At 29.7% G+C, this 21,644-nt stretch overlaps 2 protein-coding genes across 2 annotated transcripts; both read right to left on the reverse strand.

Moving 5' to 3' along the window:
* Positions 1-5,742: 5,742 nt before the first annotated feature.
* Positions 5,743-12,142, reverse strand: LOC129942534 (organic cation transporter protein-like). The gene is made up of 6 exons (XM_056051515.1): positions 11,886-12,142; positions 11,588-11,816; positions 11,422-11,525; positions 6,351-7,123; positions 6,099-6,280; positions 5,743-6,025 (listed from the first exon to the last, which is right to left on the reverse strand). Exons 1-6 carry the CDS (start codon positions 12,092-12,094, stop codon positions 5,849-5,851), a joined length of 1,674 nt encoding a protein of 557 aa, XP_055907490.1. The 5' UTR covers positions 12,095-12,142; the 3' UTR covers positions 5,743-5,848.
* A 6,048-nt stretch (positions 12,143-18,190) lies between these two features.
* Positions 18,191-21,116, reverse strand: LOC129952045 (organic cation transporter protein-like). The gene is made up of 5 exons (XM_056064475.1): positions 20,634-21,116; positions 20,091-20,194; positions 18,743-19,518; positions 18,502-18,683; positions 18,191-18,436 (listed from the first exon to the last, which is right to left on the reverse strand). Exons 1-5 carry the CDS (start codon positions 21,114-21,116, stop codon positions 18,278-18,280), a joined length of 1,704 nt encoding a protein of 567 aa, XP_055920450.1. The 3' UTR covers positions 18,191-18,277.
* Between the last annotated feature and the right edge of the window lie 528 nt (positions 21,117-21,644).

The following is a 21,644-nucleotide window of genomic DNA, read 5'->3' on the forward strand; positions in this document are numbered from 1 at the left end:
ATTTTTCCAGTATATGGAAGAAGTCGTTTTTAACACCAATTTTTAAGAAAGGTAACATGTCGGATATAAGCAACTACAGGCAATTTGTAAAGCTTTCTTGCATTTTTTAGTAAGAATCTCATTTGCGAACAGCAACATGGTTTTGTGTTACAAATCTCCGTACATTCTCAAACATATCGAGCCCTTCCCGCCATTTTATCGTAAGCAACATTTTCAATCAAAAAGAAAACTTAATTATTAAAATTTGCTTATAACCAATAGAGCCTTAAAGGCTATTGTCATCTCTTAACTTAAGCAAAATTAATAATTTCCAAAACCGACTATGGGTACAAGTTATTTCAAGAAACAGCAGTAAGCTTTTAATTTGTCGTTTACGATAAAATTTATTTTGGTGCTTACCATAAATTTGCGGGAAGGGCTCGATATGTTCAAACGCTTAAGAAAAAGATTATGGTTGAGAGGAAAGATATTTCTTATACTATATTATACTACAACAACGAACAGAATATATTTCTTTTATTTAATAACACATTTTGAATTTTGAAAATTGTCTTTATTCTCTAACATTAATTCTTATTTTCAAATCAAACTCATATATCAGTTCAGTAAGATAAAAGTAAGTAATTTTCTGCTTTAACACAAAGTATAATTTTTGTTCCAATAAACAAATAAACTTAAGCTTTCCATTTTATAAACTACTCTTTTAGTTTTTACTAAACTCCTTGAATTCATTGGTTAAAAAGTAGTAACATGTAATAAATTAAGTTTCAAATAGTCATCATATTGAATTTAAGTTCCGTTAAAAATGATAATATTAAAAGCACATTCTAAATGAAAAACGAAAATAACATTTAGTAATATTAGATTGCCTACATGTCAATGGAAATTAATACTTTTAAGCAAAGTACACACTATTGGAAAAACATCCAATATTGTCTGAATTGTGAAAAGTTGTATGAAGTAAAAATTGGCCGTTTATACAGTTGAATGATTTTATCAAAATTTTGGGCAATTTTTTTTCTTCAAAATCAAATTTGTCTGTTTACACAGTTGGAAGACTTTAGAAAACAAAAAATGACATACAATACATTGGAATACAGAGAATTTAAACATTTATTTTAGAAGTGAAAGAAACTGTTTATGCAAAACCATTTAAAATAAAATGCACGACTGGGTCACACGAACTTGCTCCTGTATGCAAAGAGTTTGTTTAAAAAGTACCTATATAAGATTTTAAAATATCCCTGTAAAATAAGCTTGTCTTCAAAGATTAAAATGCCAATTTGATTTGTCAAAAAAACCGCGCGATTTATCCTAAGGCACAACTCATTCTAGAGCGTTTCATCATGGAAATGAAAAATACTTGTAAGCATACTTAACGAAAACAATTGTATGTGTATTCATCTAGTTCGTTCAAAGCTTTCTCCTATGGATAGCTTTATTTTAATTTCATATAAGAAAAACCAGGATAGAAAATAAATTATCTGAAGATATGAAAGAGGCAGAACATGTTTGTTTAAATTGTAAAGCGATTACCTATTAGTTGTGTAGTTAGGTAGGTGTCTAAAACTAATAAAGAATAATTGATTTGTGTGCTCAACTTAATGCAGATAGATAGATAAAGACATGTTTATGATGATAATGAAGGAATGTTATTGGCAGGTGGAATAAAATAGAAAATACATATACTCGTTCTGGCCCGTATCTTTAACTTGTACTAAGTATTTATTCTTTTATATAGGCAAAGGCAAGTATAATATGTGTGAAACAACCTTATTCCTTTAGTAATAATATTAAAAAAAAAAATTAACTTTTTTTTAAAAATACAAAAAATAATCAGAGCTTATTCAAAAAACAAATTATTGAAATCAGATCATAAGTTGCTGAGAAAATTGAAAACAAAATAACGGTTCTATGAGCGATACCTTTCCTGAAAAGAAGCCAAGTTAAAAAATAAAATTTTAGAGAAAATTAAAAATAAATCTATCAGTTTGTTTTTGAGAACATTCGAATTTTCGGTTTTTGACCAAAAAAGAGGCCGCTGTTAGTTTTGATCTTAAAAAAAATGATAGAAACGCCTTACGCAAATCTGCTCAAACATTAACTTCCAAGTTTGAACTTAATCGACCCAATGGTTTAGGATGTAGGAGCGTGGACAGACAGACAAAACAGACCGGGCGGAAAAGCGGGACCCACTTTTTTCGACTTCTCTACCATCGTAATATTATGTTTTATTAAAATCTCGAGTTCGAAATTTTGCACGAATGTAAAACTTGCCATATATATAGTTCCTATATGTCCCAAGTAAAAATGTAAAAAAGTGAATCAATAATGAAGTTAATTTTGTTAATGCGTCCAAACCTTTTCAACTTTTTTTTATGACTTCTTTTTCGTTGTTTTACCAAACGGTGACTTTTTATTTCTTTCCATTTTTGTAGTTTTCAATTTTGTTTCCTGCTCGAAGTTTGTCTGCCAATTAAAAATTGGTTGGTGTTGTTGGTAAGAAAATCATCCAATTAACAATTCTTAAATTGTATTAAAAATGTTTACAACAAATCTGAAAATATTGGACTATCTTCCAATAATGTATACATAGCTTTAGTAAAGTATTGAGTTTCATTAAAACGTTGCATACTTTTATGAGTTTGGTAACCAAACTTCATGTGTGACGTTTATTATGGTGGGCTTACATTCATCTGAATCCAAATTTTTAATTTTGTGTAATTTCATTGATTATACAAAAAAAATAGCAGAAGTAATTCTTATTTTTAAAATTAGCTTATTAAACATTCAAATGCAAATGTAGTTATAAAACAATTATTGTATACATGTTATATAATATTTTAATGCGATGCAGTTTAAATATTAAGTTTCATTAAATTTGTCATACAATACAATTTCTTGAAATTTTAACATTAGGTCCATAAATAATGTGAGATCCAATAACAATTCTGATGCGGGGTTTTTAATTGTTTTGACAGTTGCTGCTGTTTTTTTGTTTTTATTAAAGTGATGTGATGAGGATTTTAGAATTGATGATATGTGGGATTTTTTCTTAATTCAGGTGATGTCACACTTTTATTTGTTTTTTTTTATTTGAAAAATTTAAATTATAGTAAAATTGTTAAACTTTTTTGTAATTATCAAAATATAAATATGAAATAGATATCAAAAAAAGAATTATTAAAATATTCAAAAAAGATAATTTTTTGAACGTATCATTTTACCTGGATCAGAACTCTTTATATTACATTTAAAATTAAAAAAAAAATGTTATATATATTTGCTAATATTTGTTCAAGTTTTCTTTACATAATAAAACAAATGTCTTGTTCAGATAATTATAAACTTTTTATTTAATTGGAAAGTGTATTATACTAAGTACACACTTTTAAATGTAGTTAAGTTACAAATTAACAATTTCTTGCCACTTTCAATCAGAAAAACCTCTAGGCATTGACATAAAAAAATTAAGCAAACAAATGCAACACCTAATGTCACCGAAGCCACTAGGTGCCGCCTCATTAAGAATCACAAACATAGTTTATGGTTATTTTACGCCAAAAATGTATATTTTTGAAAACGTATGGTGGTCATAACTGTCTCCGAAATACTTCGCCAATATTACTTCATTCTTCTTTTAAAATATAAATTTAAAAAAAATATAAAAATAAGAAAGGCAAATTGTCCATTTTGGGCCAGGTAAGCACTGTTCATTGTGAATTAAATTTAGCAGCGGGGAATTGATATTAGCATAGAGGTAGACGTTTCAGCCACGGTTGACAATTTGGTCATAATTTTATTACTTGGTCGTATGGTCATTTCTTATTCCATTTGTCATCAAAACGGTTTAAATAAATATTTTTTTCGAAAATTAGGCAAGTTCGTTTATAACTTCATGTTACTTCCTCACAGCTCAGCTGCTGCTAAGTGGACATTTTTTAATTAATTAAATTAAAACGAAAGATAGACGTAATTTTAATACCATTAATAATTTGAATGTTACGAGATTCATCTCATAAGGCATTCTGAATAAAATAAATAAATAAATAAAAATATAATGCTGGCCAAAGAGCTTCAAGATGAGAACTGCGTTTGGACCGCAAAAACATTTTTTTAAACAATTTTATGTACATTTTATTAAGTGATAATATTCGATCTCCTTATAATGTTAACATATTGTGATGTTAAAGAAAAGAGTCTGGGATGCTACCCACACTGATAACTTTCCATCCCGTCTGCCGATTTGTCTTGATCAAATGGTTTGCAGGCTTTCGTGTTTTGTTAAAAAAGTTATCCGTTGAATTATTCTAACAAATTTAAAAATTACCAGAAATATTTTGAATATGATTAAATCTAGTTTTGTTAACGAAATTTTTTAGTTTTTTTTGTATGAAAAAGCTTACTGTTGGATTCTTATAAAAAAATTACCGAACGTCGAAAACAATATTATTAAAAGAAATTACTTTGAAGCCAATATTTTTGAATAGATATCTGCCGAAAGTAAATTTTTACTAACTTCAAGTCATTTTTTTTAAAGTTTTTGTATGTTTAAAAAAAAAATATAAGTTTGATTTTTCTTAAAATGTTACCCGATGTCAAAAACGTTATTCTTCGTTGCATACAATTATTTCAGAGATATAAATATTTTTTGTTCGTTAAATAATCGAGGTGACAGTTATTTTTGTGTCAGTTTTTTTTTTATTTTATCCAAAAATACATCTCTATTATCACGTTACAATATATTTTATAATACAAATTTTTATTCAAGTAGCTAGCGTTATTGGTTCGTGAGTAATTTTGGGTTAACACATTTTTTTTAATTGCTGCGGTTAAGAAAACACCCTCTCAAATTTTCAATTCGACCAATCTTACCGATTACAATAACTTATTTTGTTCCTTTTTTAGTACGATTGGTCATATTTATTTTCAGTTTTGGTCATGCAAATTTTTTTCAAGTGGCAAGCGTGTTTCAACTTGTAGACAAACCAGAATGGCAGATTGGTTTCCGGTCTTTATATAGAGTGTCTTAAGTCTTTACTATACTTTTGAATCCTGCATTTCTCGAATTTTCTTTAATGCAGAAGTGAATATCTTTTCTTTACAGAAATCAAATGCAGATACATGTACAAAAATTAGGCAAGATTTTGTAAAATTTTGAAAAGATGTAAAAGAAGAACGACTCAAATAATGATGGTACATTGACTACTGACTTTCAATGCTTCAAGAGTTGCTAGTTTGTCGGAATAGACAAATAACTCAACATAGACCCACAAAAGTATCTAAGAGTGTGGAAATACAGTTGTCACCAAAAGGATTTAGCAATAAATTGATATGACAGGTTGCACCGTCTTGCTGGAACAATGTGTAGTATATGAAGAGATGATTAATTTTAGGACTGGAAAAAGAGTTCTTCATTGACCGTAATTTCAGCTTCTTTTTAATTTCGAACTATGCATGCAAACCACGCCAAACAGTCAATTTCAATAGATTTAATGGTGACTGGTTAATGGCTTTGAGGATTATCTTCGTTTCATCACTTAGCACCCTTAAAGTGCTTTATAAACTTGGCGAACAGTTTTTTTTTTTTAAGCAAATTTAAATGTTCTGACTCTAACTTTTCAATTGTCAAACCATAGAAAACCCATATTATAAGGTTGAGAACCTTTACCAATAACTCCTTACTAATGGAGAGCAAAGACTTTTGTAAAATGTATTTATGTATTTATTTAAAGAATTTTCCTAAGATAATGTTTTCTTATGAGATTTAACTAAAAATAAATGTATTGTACACTTCTATAAGGTACCTATATAACTTATTTAAATAACAACTATAACCCTCTCCTTCTCAGCTTGCTCCTTGTTTATCTTTTACATCTAGCATTTTGTGACCAATTTCACCGGCTTCATCTACCGTCGAAGGAAGAATAACATCGGTGGTCTCAGGGAACAATAAAGCTAAAAATCCCGCCACTAAAGCACAAATTGAAAATAATATCGCTGGGGCAGATTCATTGAATTTTGCCTTGATTAAAAAAGTAAGAATTTAAAAATTAAAGTATCGTTTAAATTTTCAAATGAATTTTCATTTATATTACCAGAAGTACCGTCTGAGGTGCCACCATTGAACCAATCCGTCCGAACATCGAACACAATGACAACAAGCCATTTCGACAATTTGTCGGAAATATTTCAGATGTGTAAAAGTACAGACATTGGAAGGAAATCGTAATTGCCATCTTTCCAACAAGAAACAGTGAAAGCTGAAGAACGTAGAACTCTGTTAGTAATACAAAAAATCATGATCAACTAAAAACTATGAAAATGTTCACCTTTCTTAAAGCCATTACCTTTCGAAATGAAAATTGTGGTTCCCAAACAAATTCCACAGATCAGTAAACATCCAAACAGTGAAAATCGTCTCCCAATTCGATTTAGTGTCAAAGACAACAAACCGTATGCTGGAATTTCAACCAACGCCAAATACATAAAGCTGTCATACTTATTCCCGCCCAAAAGTACAGAATTCAAATTCAACCCATGGTAGACTAAGACATTGGAAAACCAACAAATCGAACAGTTGATGATCCTCCAGGGGAATGTCTTGAATGCCTTTGTGATGGGAAATTGTGTTGTTAAATTTTCTTTTTCCAGTTTGTAGCGATTTTCCAGAATAAGTTTTTCAATTGTTGCTTCAGAAACTTTGCGTTTGTTCATTTTAGCTGCATTTCTCAGAACTTCAGCGGCTTTTTTCTCATCCCCACGCGACAGAAGCCATCGAACACTCTCCGGAAGGAGCCATATCAAAGCTATGTGAGCCAAAGCTGGAGTATAGCCTATTCGCAAAATCCAACGCCAGTTGGGAACACTTTTAGCAATAATAGCTAGAAGAATTTCGCCAACACTAAAAAACATCGGTAATATCGAACAACTGAGAACTCGTGCTCTGTGACTGACTAATTCGACACCAATAATAAAGAGAGTAGCGTAAATGATACCACTGCCAACGTTCTCGAGAAATCCCAGGATCAGGAACATATAGTAACTTGGGGAAAAGGATCGTATTATACCAAAAACTGCACTAGTGAATCCTCCAATGGCAACCATTGATCGACGACCAAACCTGATAAAATTGATTAAGATTAAATAGAATACAATTTTTAATATTAATGTCATATAATTTTGTAATAACATTTAAAAAAATCTATTATCAAAAGACCTATTTTTCAGTACGAAACCATAGGTCACTTGTGTCTCCTAAAATCAAAAGCAACGTATTCTACTTTTCTAGAAAACAAAGTTATCTTATTTTTTTTTAATCTATCTTTCAATGTGATTGAAACTTTCAAAAGTTTTCTTATTCCACAGATATTTTGTTTTGAATACTAGGCTTAGAATCAAAAACAACGTATTCCGTAAGCATTTTTGCATCAAAACGACTCTATTCCTGTTTTTAAAAAAAGTAGCTGTATTCCAAGTTTTGCTGCGAAAATCGATTACTGTCAAACTATTGCGCATGGATTTAATAATTATTTTTAGTTCGATATATTAAGATGTTAAAAAATTAAAACGAAAAAATACAAAGCGTCAGCTAGCTAAAGTAGAGCGGAAAGTAAATCGTTTAAGACAAAATTAAGCATGTTTATCATTTTCTTCACTATGTAGGTATAAAAGAAAACAATTGCCAATAATGCCTGCATGCAACCATAAAGGTGGATCTTATAAATGTAGAAAATTGACAACAGCAGATGCATTATATTTTTCAAGTGGTTTGTATACAATACCGTCAAAAGTTTTCCAGGATGATTTTATTTTAAAGCTATTGCAACATTTAAAAGCCTGAACGTTGGGACCGAAATTTTAAGAACGGGCCAAGAAACCGTTCTCTGTAACTTAACAAAAAAATACCATTAAAGTTTGCCAGAAGTATTTTTTTAAATATTATTGGAGTTACAGTCGAGTAAGAAATATTTTCAATAATCATTTCAAAACAGGAATAGTTCCTTCGGAGAAACGTGGTAGTGGCCACAAAAGCTCTTAGCTAAGAGATACTAAGAAACTCATAATTAATTTTATAAAAAAATATTAAACCATGGAAGTGCACTATTGTAGGAGCAGAACCGCAAAACGACAGTAGGTAGCTACCTGGCGATCCTTTTATTACAAAATTGTGAAAAGGTTACATTCAAAGCTATCAACTCAACTAAGCATATGCTTTAATCTTAGTTTTGAACCTCCTTCATCAAATGTCTGCTCGACATGTCTTCAAATTAAGGAACTTTTAAAAATTTAAAGAGAAGATAAAGAAAAGGTTCAACTAATGACAAAACTTCGAATTCATAAGTTGCGGGGAAAAGCATTTTTTTAACCTCTTAAGATAGGAAAAAGAAGATTTGTTGACAATGTCTTTCGGCTGTCAGAAAAATATAACATTTTTTATTTTACCAGCTTTGCTTTACAAATTTGGAAGGCATTAAAACTATTCGTTTGGTTGCAGAATAAATAAAAACTTGATTATGATAGGTATGTGTGATTCGAATTGATTTTCCACATTCCTGGACACTCCTACATACCACCTGATAGAGTGTTTGCTCAAATCGATTAAAAAAAATAAGGCTAAGGAAACCATCGTGGCTGTTGATGAGTATTTTTTGTCCATTTACCAGGAACACGAAACTGTACTAAACTTGGGATCTGATGATTGTCCGGTTTTAGACTTTAAAGATGAAATTTTAAAATTTACAAAGCCACCATACAATTGCCATTTTAAATTCAACGCATCAAAAACATTTCTTTTAAAAAGAGGAAAACTAGGCTTAATTGGCGTTCGGGGTGAACCCTTTTATAAGTCAGATATTGGAGAAGCAAAACCAAACGCAAAGAAGGGCAACATTTTTTCTTCCATGGCTCCAAAAAGACTTCCTTAGGGTGTAAAATTTAAGGATGCAAAGCTTAATGATGTTGATAATTTACTCCAAAAACACTTTGGATGGAATTGAAAATCCTTACAAATGCTGAATTTTTATAAGGATATTATTGAAGGAAATAAAACTGATGTTGAACACAACATGAAAGCTGACCATAGCGAACCCCATGAAGTGGATGTAGCCATCGGAATTTAATTTGAACTATAGATACTCATTATTTTTATTATTATCAGTAATTTTTGTTTGTTATTGTTTTAATTTAATTTAATTTACTTATTTATTAAACCTGAATGTGTTTCATTTTCAAAAACAAAGTATTCCGAAAAGAAAATTTTAAAATGCATCTATTTTATTCAATGAATTTCAAGACAACACTATTCCACAATGCATTGTTAAATATTTCAAAGAAGTTTGGACTGCCAAAGCCAAATGATAAGCAATAAGGAATGAAGGCTCTCTAATAAGAGAATTCTTTTATAAAAATTAAAAGTGAATATTTCTTAGGAAAAAACATTGAATGTTAATAATTATATTTGTGTTCACTATTTCGAGAGATAGCTTGGTCCGGAAACCTTTGTTTCTCAACACAGTCTAAACCATTTAAAATCAAAAACGTTTTTAATAGTTTTGTATACAATTTAGCCAATAGTCTGGGAAGGCTTTTCAACAGTCATTACCCGTGTTTTTTTTTTAAATCTATCAATAGTATAGTAGAATTTTACACGAAAAACAAAAACAATATCCGCAGTATGAATACTACCGATAAAAGTTAGAGTACAATCTTACTACCGATGGGTTTTTGACATTAATACGAGTCTCGAATGGATCTTATGTGATTTCGTTCTCAAATGTTGGTTCGATTGATATTGCATTTGTAGCTCTATGGTTGTGTTCGTTGAATAGTTGTGCATTTGTAATCATGTATTTCCCAATGAGGAACAAAATCAATCTCTTACTGTTGATATTATTTAGTTTTGTTAATGAAATGGACTACCTGGGCTTATTTTGCAAGAGAAATCGATAGAAAAGATAATAAAGTTTTGCTATGTTTTAACCAAAGGCTTTTCTCAATTTAGATTAAATAATTTTTTTTGGTGTTTCCACCGCACAATAAGATTTAAAAACGATTATGTTTGACAGCACTTTCTTAAATGCAAATGGTGTTTCGATGTTTCTTATGAAGTGCAAGTGGGATAGTTTGATTCGTGTTAAACAATGAAGAAGTGAAAAGTTCAGAAACATATAAGAATATACGGTACCTAGTACCTACTAATGTGCAATTTTTATTTAATTTGATTAAAACAAAACTATAATTTTTGTACACAAACATGCAAATAAATAGACTATAATGCATTATCTGTAAAACCAACTCCTCCACACAGATTTTTCTTCACAAATTTTGACTCGATTCCAATCCCCGAGCGGAATTGAGTTGAATCATGCTTATTTCAACTCGATTCAGGTATATTAGGAATTAGTTATTTTTGTTTTTTCTATTATTATTCTGACATTTCTTCTTTCAATTGTACCAATTTAAAAATACAAAAATCTGGCTACTGCCGATGGGTTTCCTTGGGAATTTTCTTCTATACTTTTTATAGAATGCCAAAAAAACACGGGTGTTGTTTTGCGAAGTATGACTGATAAATGATAATATTCTTAAAATAAATTTATTGATATTGATTTAATTTTTAGTAATGCGAAGTTTTTACTTGTCTGACAGCTGCAATTTTGACAGCTACCAAAGCTGCGGCTTTTTAAATAATATAAAAGCTCTTCTTAAAAACTCTTATCAAACTATGGCTGAGTTCAATATCGTGTTGGATAGGTGGATTTATAGATACCTTGTTGAAAAAGTTGGATAGCTGTCAAAAAATAAAAACAACTTTTAGCTGTTCACAAAAAGAAGAGAAACATTTTAGCTTAGAAGGCAAAATTGTTGTAAGATAAAACATTTAGTCTATTCTGTCTATTATGTACAGAACATCCTCAAATACAACTTCAACTAACATTTTGTATCTTTTTGTTTACCAACAAATACAAAAAGCTGAAATTAATTTTCAAGTTTCTTGAAATTCAATAGTGTGTTGAATCAGCTGTTCTATCAGATACCTACACACCTCAGAAATTCTCGGATACCTTTGGATTCCTTTTTTGACATCTCAACTGTTTTTGATCAGATGTTGTTTTACACGTAAATCACTAACAAAAAGGTATCCGGATACCCTATCTGCCTGAGATTAAACGCAGTCAATTTATGTTTCCTGAAATTCTCATTAATAATAATCTTCATTAGTTTTAAGAACCGCTTGAATTAATTTCTCTTATGCTTTTGAAAAATAAATTTTGAAGTTAATTTTTAATGCTGGTTTTGAACTTAAGTTTTAACTTCCTAATTATTTTGGCTTATGACAAATTTGCTTCTTCTATTGGAGGTTTAATTGATCTTTAAAAATTCTAATTGTCTCTCTTAAAACTTAAAGTTTTGACTAACCTGTCCGAAAATAACCCACCAAGTGGAGAACCAACGAGTTGTCCGGCAACACTTACCGTCCCAACCAATGATAACTTCCATTCATCCAAACAGTAAATATCAAACTATAAAAGAAAAAACATACATTTTATATACAACCGGTATTTTGTATGGATTTTAAACTCACGTCATTCGAAATATAAAGTTCCTTATCACGAAAAATAAAATCTATGCCACAACCTTCCTTGGAATTTTGATCATAATTATCAGCAAAGCACATGTCAGAGCTTCTATTGTAGGGCACAAAACGATTACACTTATCCAAATCACCACTCGACTTCATCGTGGGAATTGAAAATTCCGTCCATGGTTCGTCATAAGTACTGTTTGGTCCGTCACATTCTGGCACTCTACATCTAAAGTGAGAATTGGAAAATTATCAACATTTTACACTAACACTATTTTTTTTATTTTTTTTTTCAAACCTATGAACAACCGAACCGGTTAAGAAAATGTAAACACACATTAAGTATGCATTAAAAATCATCGGCGGTATAATTAATCCATAAGAACGTATTTGAAATTTTCCAAATTGTCCGATACGAAGTAATATCGAGTCCAAGCCCGAACTATCTGAATCCTTATTTTCCGGAGTTGAAGTTCCATTTGCACAACCGTTCTCAACCTCAGTCATTTTTAAAATAAATAAAATAATCCAAAATCTGTATAAACACTTTGTTATAGCAATATTGGGTTTATACCTAAATAAGTAGGTACGGTCATAAAGTTAGAATATAGCCATACGTGATTAAATTTCTTACTTGTATTTGCAATTCGGTTTAAAATAAAAATAAATGCAGCTTATCATAAGGCCAGATAAGTTGATATTGTTCCAACAACAACGTCAAAAAATACACGGTGTTGATAATCATATACAAAGGTAGTCAAGCGATATCAAGGTTTGTGATCAAAATTTTGTTTTTTTTTTTTAAATAGCTATTTATACACAATTATTTAGAAAACAATTGGCTATAATATACAATTTTAATGAATGAAAGAAATTATGATACAGTGAGTTCCATCAGATATTAAACACTTAGAGTACGTTTCCATAAAAGTAACGAGGTTTAACTCTACAACATCTAAAATTGTATTTATCACGTTATCGAGTCCTATACCCAAAATAATAGAAAATTGCAATCCTAATTTTTATCGAAAGTGAAAATCAAAACTCTACAGCTGATTTAATTAATGTTCCCTCGAAATCACATCTAAAGCTTACATTCACTGCATCAAGTCATAATATTTTTTTCAGGAATGGCTTTGTTTAACCAAAAAGTGACTGTCTTTTATTAAAACAGCTGAAAGTTATGTGTACCTCAACAAAAAAAAGTGCCCGACAAGGCCTCATGAGCTTTCTCTTATATCTCAAGAATTTATCTTCAAACAAATGAAATCAAAAAATAAAAAAAGAGGCTGGGATGCGACCCACACTGATAACTTCCCATCCCGTGTGTCGATTTGTCTTGCTTAAAAGTTTGTCTATATGTACTCGTATCAAGTTTACCAAATTTGCGTACTATTTTTTGTAGATTTTATTTTTTATGAAAAAACGGACTGTTGGATTTTTATATAAAAATTACTGAATATCGAAAACAATATTTTCTGTGAAATAAAATAAGTTTCAAGCCAATATTTTTAAGTTTTGAATAGCTATTTGAGTCAAAAGTAAATTTTTACGAAATTTTAGTATTGTTTTTTTTAGAGTTTTATTTTTTGTAAAAAAAACTGTCAATTCGATTTTTTTAAAATTTTACCAAATGTTGAAAACAATATTTCTTATGAGATAAAATTACTTTGAAGCCAATATTTAAAATTTTTAAAGAGATATTTGAGTCGAAAATCAATTTTTACAGACTTTTATAATTTTTTTTTAGGTTTTTATTTTTTGTAAAAAAAACTGTCAATTCGATTTTTTTCAAACTTCAACTGAATGTTAACAACAAGATTTTATGAAAGACAAAAGTAAATTAAAGCCAATATCTCAAAGTTTTGAAAAGATATTTGAGTCGAAAATCAATTTTTACCAACTTTTATAATTTTGTTTAGGTTTTTTTTTTTGTAAAAAAAGTGTCAATTCGATTTTTTTCAAACTTTAAGTGACTGTTGACAACAAGATTTTTTGAAAGATAAAAGTAAATTAAAGCCAATACCTCAAAGTTTTGAAAAGACATTTGAGTCGAAAATCAATTTTTATCAACTTTTATAAATTTTTGTTTAGGTTTTTATTTTTTGTAAAAAAACTGCCAATTCGATTTTTTTCAAACTTTAACTGAATATTGACAACAAGATTTTTTGAAAGATAAAAATAAATTAAAGCCAATATCTCAAAGTTTTGAAAAGATATTCGAGTCGAAAATCAATTTTTACCAATTTTTATAAATTTTTTTTTAGGTTTTTATTTTTTGTAAAAAAACTGTCAAATAGATTTTTCTCAGCATTTTTCAAAATGTTGAAAACAATATTTCTTATAAGATAAAATAAGTTTGAAGCCTGAATTTCAAGTTTTTGAAAAGATATTTGAATCGATATTCAATTTTTACGAACTTTGAGTAATGTTTTTTTTAGATTTTTATTTTTTTAAAAAAAAACTTTCTATTAGATTTTTCTCAAAATTTTATCAGATGTCAAAAACATTATTCTTCGTTGCACAAAATTGCTTTAGAGATGAAATCATATTTCAGTCGTAAAATTTTCGAGGTGACAATTTTTATTTTAGTTTTATTGATTTAAAAAAAAAAACCGTTATATTGATTTTTTTCAAAAAATGTACCTCTTTGGTATCACGTTACAATATATTATATAAAATTTAATTCAAGTCTCTAGCGTTTTTGGTTCGTAAGATATTTAAGGTTAACCAAAATTTTTACTTTTTTTTCAAACTGCTTTGGTAAAAAAACCACCCACGCAATTTTTTTGAGAGCCCTTTCTGCATCTTTCTGCTTTATTATCTGTATAGCAAAATTTATTTGAAGTTGATATCTCTTCTGGTTCTTGAGCTATGGACGACGAAAAAAACGTCGCGAACGTACGGACGTACGGACATACAAACGTACGTACACACGCACGCACAGACATCTTTCTAAAAATCTTTTATTTCGACTATAGGGACCTTGAAACGTTGAGAAATGTCAAAATTTTCAATTTGACAAATCGGACCCATTACAATAACTTCCTATGGGAAGTTAATAAAAGTACCGAAAATGGATTTTTATATATTTTATACTTCTTAAATTTTGTTTGTATTGCTAAAAGTTATTTTAAGGAACTAAAATATATTCAACTATGTCCTCAAAAATAAATTTTCTTGAATTGCTAAAATAAAAATCATTTTGAAAAATAATATGCTCAAATACGCAACAGCCCCCTTCAAGTAACACAATAAAACCGACAACGCACCAAAGAAATTAAAAGTTTCTATCTCTTAATGAAATGTTACTTCAAGCGAGTTCTTCTTAATCATTTTTAAAACAAACATTTATTTCAAATTTTGTTTGAACAGGAAAGATTTGGCTTTACGTGTAGCCAATCAAAGATCGTTAAAAATAAAAGGAATCAAAGCAATGTTCTTCGTAATGAATATTATGAATATTCAATTGATATAGTAGGAAACATCGTTCTCGTTGATTCTCATAAGCAGATGTCACTATTACAATGGAAAATAAAATTCAAGAACGTATCCGCTGCAAATCATCACAAAAAAAATTATTTAATTCCAATTTTACTCCCAGGTAGTGTATTAAAAAATATACTTTAAAAATTTAACACAAAATCTCTATCTAAGCAGAGCCCTTCTGTGCTCGAAAATTATTATCAATGTCATAGCTCCATTCCCCAAATTGTACAAAATAACCAAAATTAACTATGCGCTTATAATAAATAAAATGCACGACTGGGTAGCACAAACTTGCTCCTGTATGCAAAGAGTCTGTTTAAAAAAGTACCTATATAAGATTTAAAAATATACCTGTAAAATAAATCTTCAGATATAAATGCCAACTGATTTGTCAAAAAACTTTTGATTCATCCCAAGACACAACTCATCCTATGACAAATCATAGTGGAAATGAGAAATACTTGTAAGCATACTTAACGAAAACAGTTATTTGTGTATTCAACTAGTTCCTTCAAAGCTTTTTCCTTTGGATAGCTTCATTTTAATTTCATATTGGAAGAACCTAAAGGAAAATAAATTATCTGAAGATAAGAAAGATGAAGAACATGTTAATTAATTTAACGAGTTTTTACATTTTACTTAAAATAATTTTATTACAACTTAAAATACTAATACACAAATTTACAAGAACACTGTGATCAGCTTGGTGTTCGAATTCTAACTGATCACTGATAAAATCCATATTCTACCCCGCTGTTGTGCGTTCTCGTTTTTCTTAGGGGTTGGTTTGTTAATATTGAATACTGATAATAATTAGTCCTTCCTGGAATCGGTGCCGGATGTTGTTTTTCATATTGTTGGTTAAGGATATCGTAAAACTGTTTTCCGGTTTGACGATCGGTTTTATGACAGGTCTGTATCCCTTAGAATTGCGTTGCCTGAATGCTATTTATGAAATGTTTGAGCTAGAATGTTAACTTGTATGTTTAAATTGTAAAGCTTAATATCGCCTATTGGTTGTGTAGTTAGGTAGGTGTCTAAAACTGATAAGGAATAGTTCATTGGCGTGGTCAGCTTTTTGCAGATAGATAAATAAAGACATGTTTATGATGATAATGAAGGAATGTTATTGGTAGGTAGAAGGTACTTACTTCAATCCAATCACATTCCTTATTATGTTCAGCTTATTTTTTTCGTATATCCAAACGTACCAATATATATTATATTCGTTAGTCCGATGCAGTGGCGCTAGATGGCCATCGTTGGTATTTACAATAGTTATAGTTATAAAAATAGATAAATGTCTACCAAATATATTAATTTCGATAAAATATAGGACTGTAATTAAAATTTTGTCAACATTATGAGCTGATGCACAGGATTTGATCTGGTGAGATGGGAAGGGGCTACATTTGACACAGCTAAAGTAATTTTACTTGAAAGATAAGTTTGTCTTCAAAAATTTAAATGCCATTTTATAATTAAAAAAAAACTTGATTTTTCAATTTTTTTTTTTGAAAATCGTTACGCTCTACATTTGAATTTCGTAAAAAATTGTTGACCCGTTCTTGAGATACAGAATTTTGAAAAAAAATTCAATATTTTTTTAAAAATCCAAAAATTAGAAATTGCATCTTTGATAATCAAATGTTGTTATAAATATAAGAGCTTATTTAAAAAAAAATTATTGAAATCGGTTGCTGAGAACATTAAATAACAAAATAACGGTTCTATGAGCGGTACCTTTCCTGAGCAATACAAAAATATGTTTTTCTTATTAAAGCCAAGTTAAAAAATAAAATTTTAGAGAAAATTAAAAAAAAATTTATCGCTTTGTTTTTTTTCAGAAAATTCGAATTTCCTTTTTTTTACCGAAAAAAAAAATTGTATAGGAGCCACTGTTAGTTTTGACCTTAACAACGAATTTAAAAAACTTAACTTTCAAGTTTGAACTCAATCGACCCAATGGCTTAGGCTATAGGAGCGTGGACAGACAGAAAAAACAGACCGGACGGAATCGCGGGACACACTTTTTTCGACTTCTCTACCATCGCAATATCATGTTTGATTAAAATCTCGAGCTCGAATTTTTTTTTAAATTAACTTCAAATGTTAGCCCCAGTAAGAATATTTAAAAATATACTTGAATAAACACTAGCAAACTATCTAAGCAGAGGCCCCTTCTGTGCTCACAAACAATACAATTTATAGAACAGATCTTCTATTCTCTAAATTGTATAAAATAAACCATAAAATTAATTTTGAGCGTGTGAATAAACAACATAAAATCCATCCATGTTGATCTACAATTGAAACGGCACAATTTGTGATTCGTGATGCTATGATTCAATATTCTGTGACTCAGGATTTTGTGGTGCAGTATTTTGTAAAATGCTTGCATAGATTTTGTTTTAATTTTATTTATTTTATTTGACCAGTTTTTGAAATCGATTTTTGACAAAAAAAAATGTTTAAATCAGTGTATTAATTCATGAGAAAATTTAAAACGCAACAATTGTTCTATGCGTTGTACCTTTTTGAAGCAATGCAAAAATATATTTTTAAAAGCAAAGTTAAGAAAAGAAACTAGAGAATATTTCATTAATATCTATCTAATTATCGATTTTAAACCAACAAAGTTGTATGGGGGCTAATGTTATTTTTGATGTTAAGAAAAGTTAAAAAACGACTAATGCAAATCTGTTTATAACTTTGTTTTTTCAAGTTTAAACTCAATCAAAATAATGGTTTATGGTGTCAGGGCGAGGGCTGACAGCAAGATAGATGGACGGAATCAGTGTTCCCACTTTTTTCAACCATCGTGATATTATGTTTGAGTAAAATAACCTCAAGTTCGCATTTTTTTACAAATGAAATACATGCCATATAGTTTCTTTACTTCGCAAAAAAATTTTAAATAGCTGTTATTTACTTAAATCTACTAACACCTTACATTAAAAAATTAATGAATATAATAACAAACATGTTATTAAAAATGATATTTATAACGATAATTTTAAACGAAACGAACTTCTTTATTAAAATTTATTTTTATTTGATTTATTGAGATAAGATACGTAATATCAATTAGAGCTATAAGCACGAAAAAAAACATTTAGTGACGAGTATTTTAACTTCCACATCGATTAAATAATTTTATAATTTTAAGTTACGCTTAGTGGCACAGGGCTTGAAGTTTGATCACTTGTTATTTTTTGAATGGCTAATTATATTTTCAGCTTCATCCAGTGTTGCAGGAAGAACAACATTAGTCGTTTCAGGAAACAACAAGGCCATGAGTCCCGAAACAATGGCAACACTTGAAAAAAGTATCGTTGGTGCAGATTTATTGTAGTTTGCCTTAATAAACAAAAACAGATATTTTATACAAGGCTCATAGACATTTTAAAAACTACGGAACTTACCAAAAGTGCAGTTTGAGGTGCTACCATTGAACCAACTTTTCCAAACATCACACAAAATGACAGCAAACTATTTCGAACATTTGTCGGAAATATTTCAGAAGTGAAGAAATACAGAACTTGCAATGACAACGAAATGGCCAGTTTTCCAACAAGAAACAGTGAAAGTTGTAGTATGTAGAAATCTGTCAATAAAACAAAACCAAAATTGATTTGTGTCAAAGTTACTTTCAACAAAACTCACCACTATCAAGAAAAATTGAAGATCCCAAGCAAATTCCACAAATCAGCAAATATATACAAAGTGAATACCTTCTTCCGAATCGATTTAACGTGAAATACAGTAAAATATTTGCTGGAACTTCTACCAGTGCTGAGTACATAAAATTATCATACTTATTTCCCCCTAAGATCTGTGAATTTAAAGTCAGTCCATGATAGACTAAAATATTGGAGAACCAACACAGTGCACAATTCAAAATTCTGCAGGGAAACGTCTTGAATGCAGTTTTGATTGGAAACTCCAATTCCCATTTATTGGATTTTCCCAATTGGTATTGATTTTCTATAAATAAATGTTCTATTGTTGAATTGGAAAGTTTGCGTTTGTTGGTTTTGGCAGCATTTCTTAAAATTTTAGCAACTTTTTCATAATCTTCCTGCGATAGAAGCCAACGGACACTTTCTGGAAGAAGCCATAGTAAAGATATGTGGCCTAGAGCTGGAATGTAGGCAATTCGGAGAATCCATCGCCAATTGGAAATATTTTTAGCAGCCAAGGCCAAAAGAACTTCACCGAAGCAAAAGAATGTTGTTAGAAATAAGCAGCTAAGCGCCCGTCCTTTTTCATTAACCAATTCGAGTGCAATAATGAAGAGAGTTCCATAAATTACACCACCGCAAACGTGTTCCACAAATGCCAACGAAAGGAAGAAATAGTAGTTCGAGGTGAAAGAACGTATTAATCCCAAAAACGCACTGAGGAAACCTCCGATGGCTACAGTTGTTCGACGACCGTACCTGTTAAAGAAACTTGTTATGAATTTTCTTTAAAAACCAAAATTGTTAATCCATCAAATTGTTACAGCCTGATTTAATAAATTGCATTATCGACTGAGTAAAGTTATAACACCTTTAGTACTGAAAATATTAACTAAATTGACACCCTAAGCTTCCTTGAACTCCTTAACTACAAGAGGAAAAAAGAAAATGCAATGCAAAACGAGGTTTAATCCCATGACAATGAGCGATGATCAAATATTCATTGTGCAACCTTCCTATAAATACTACTTTAAGGAATTTCGAAAAAATGATATATTAAGTTAAGTGGTATTCAAATTTTCGAACATAGTTTTATTTTTACTACCGTTTTTGAACAGACTCTTCGGATACATTAACAAATTGGTGTGATCTAATCCTGCATTTTATGTTAAATATTTGACATAAACATGGCGAATCTTAAACTTATAATAATATACTTTATAAATAAGGTTTATTCCAAACTGCAAATGAGTAATACAGAATTTTAATAAATAAGACTTATAAAGTGTAAACTTACTTTAAAACAAGCCTAGTTTTACTTATTTTCTAACCTGTCTGAAAAATATCCACCAACAGGAGCACCAATAAATTGTCCTGCAACACTTACAGTACCAACCAGTGATAGTTTAAATTCAGCTGAGCAATAAATCTGGAACTGTAATAAAAGTTATAAAGATTTCCTTTATAATACTCGGATAAGTTCCCTCTCGCTCAAGTGCCTTTACCACCTAAAATGCCTCCTATTTTTGAAAAAACAAAATTTAAAGCATTTTGTATATACAAATTATCTTAGAAGTACCTTTCACTTAGCTGCCTTTTATTTTGTATGATTTTAAGGAATTTTACTTTTAAACACTTTTTAAGGAAGGACACATTTAAATCAGCTATAGAAAAGAGAACTTGTTTCAAATTCAAACACAAAAATCTTGATATTCTAACAATTTTTGATTCATTACCTAAATTATATTTTGTTATAAATTTTGTAAAAAAATGTTTAAATATAATTATGAAAAAAGTACAAATAAGCGGTTCCATCAAAGCAGAGCATTTAAGGCGTGGAACTTATCCGGGTTTTACTATACAAAATCACTCACGTCTTTTGAAATAGGAGTTTCACTATCACGAAATATAAAGTCTTTACCACAACCCTCTTTGGACATTTTATCATAGTTATCCGCAAAGCACATATCAGAGCTTCTATTGTAAGGCACATATCGTTTACATTTATCCAAGTCCCCATCGATAGTTCTGGGAATTGTGAAATTTATCCAAGATTCTTCAAAAACACTGTTAGGCCCATCACATTCTGGTACTCTACACCTGGTTAAGGTTAAACAAAATTTGAACACAAGACAAAACAAACACTCTTTATTTTCAAACCTATGAACTGCGGGACTCGCCACAAAAATATATGAGTACATAAAATATGCATTGAATAACATCGGTGGAATTAGTAGTGCAAAATTACGTATTTGGAACTTTCCAAATTGTCCGATATGTTCTAGAATCGAATCTAAGGTAAATTGCTGGGAATCTTTGTCCGAACTATTTACACAACCGTCTTCGATCACAGCCATTTTGAAAATAGGTGAGCCAAGAGAAGAACTAACATTTTAAAATTGTATATCTTAAAGTTGTAAAACAAATATGTATTGATAAAATTGGCAATTTATCAATTTTGGGGATCAAACTTTTTTTTTACAATCATTTATAGGATTGATTAGAAGCTATATTGGGATGGCTAAAATATTCTTTGGTAAGAAGTGAGGAAGGGGTAAATGAGGAATAATGAGAATAAGACATTGAGGTGGAAATAAACCAAATAACACATAAGATCAAAAAATAATCATTTTAAAAAGTAAATACATTTGAGTTAGAACGTAATTCTACGGTAGTTTTATTTGTTCTTTCTGAATCTATGATCCGAACTGAGAAAACCGACGCATATTTATAATATGAGCAGTAACTCACAGTTTTAGGTTATATATTCTCAACTATTTACATCCGATTTAAAAATCAGCTTTCGGAGATAACTGAGCTGGGTCTCATGAACTTTCTTCTGTATCTAAAGAATTTATCTTCAAACATAATGAAATCCCGCCGAA

Source organism: Eupeodes corollae, chromosome 1 (assembly GCF_945859685.1).
Source record: "Eupeodes corollae chromosome 1, idEupCoro1.1, whole genome shotgun sequence".
In the NCBI taxonomy this organism is placed as follows: domain Eukaryota; kingdom Metazoa; phylum Arthropoda; class Insecta; order Diptera; family Syrphidae; genus Eupeodes; species Eupeodes corollae.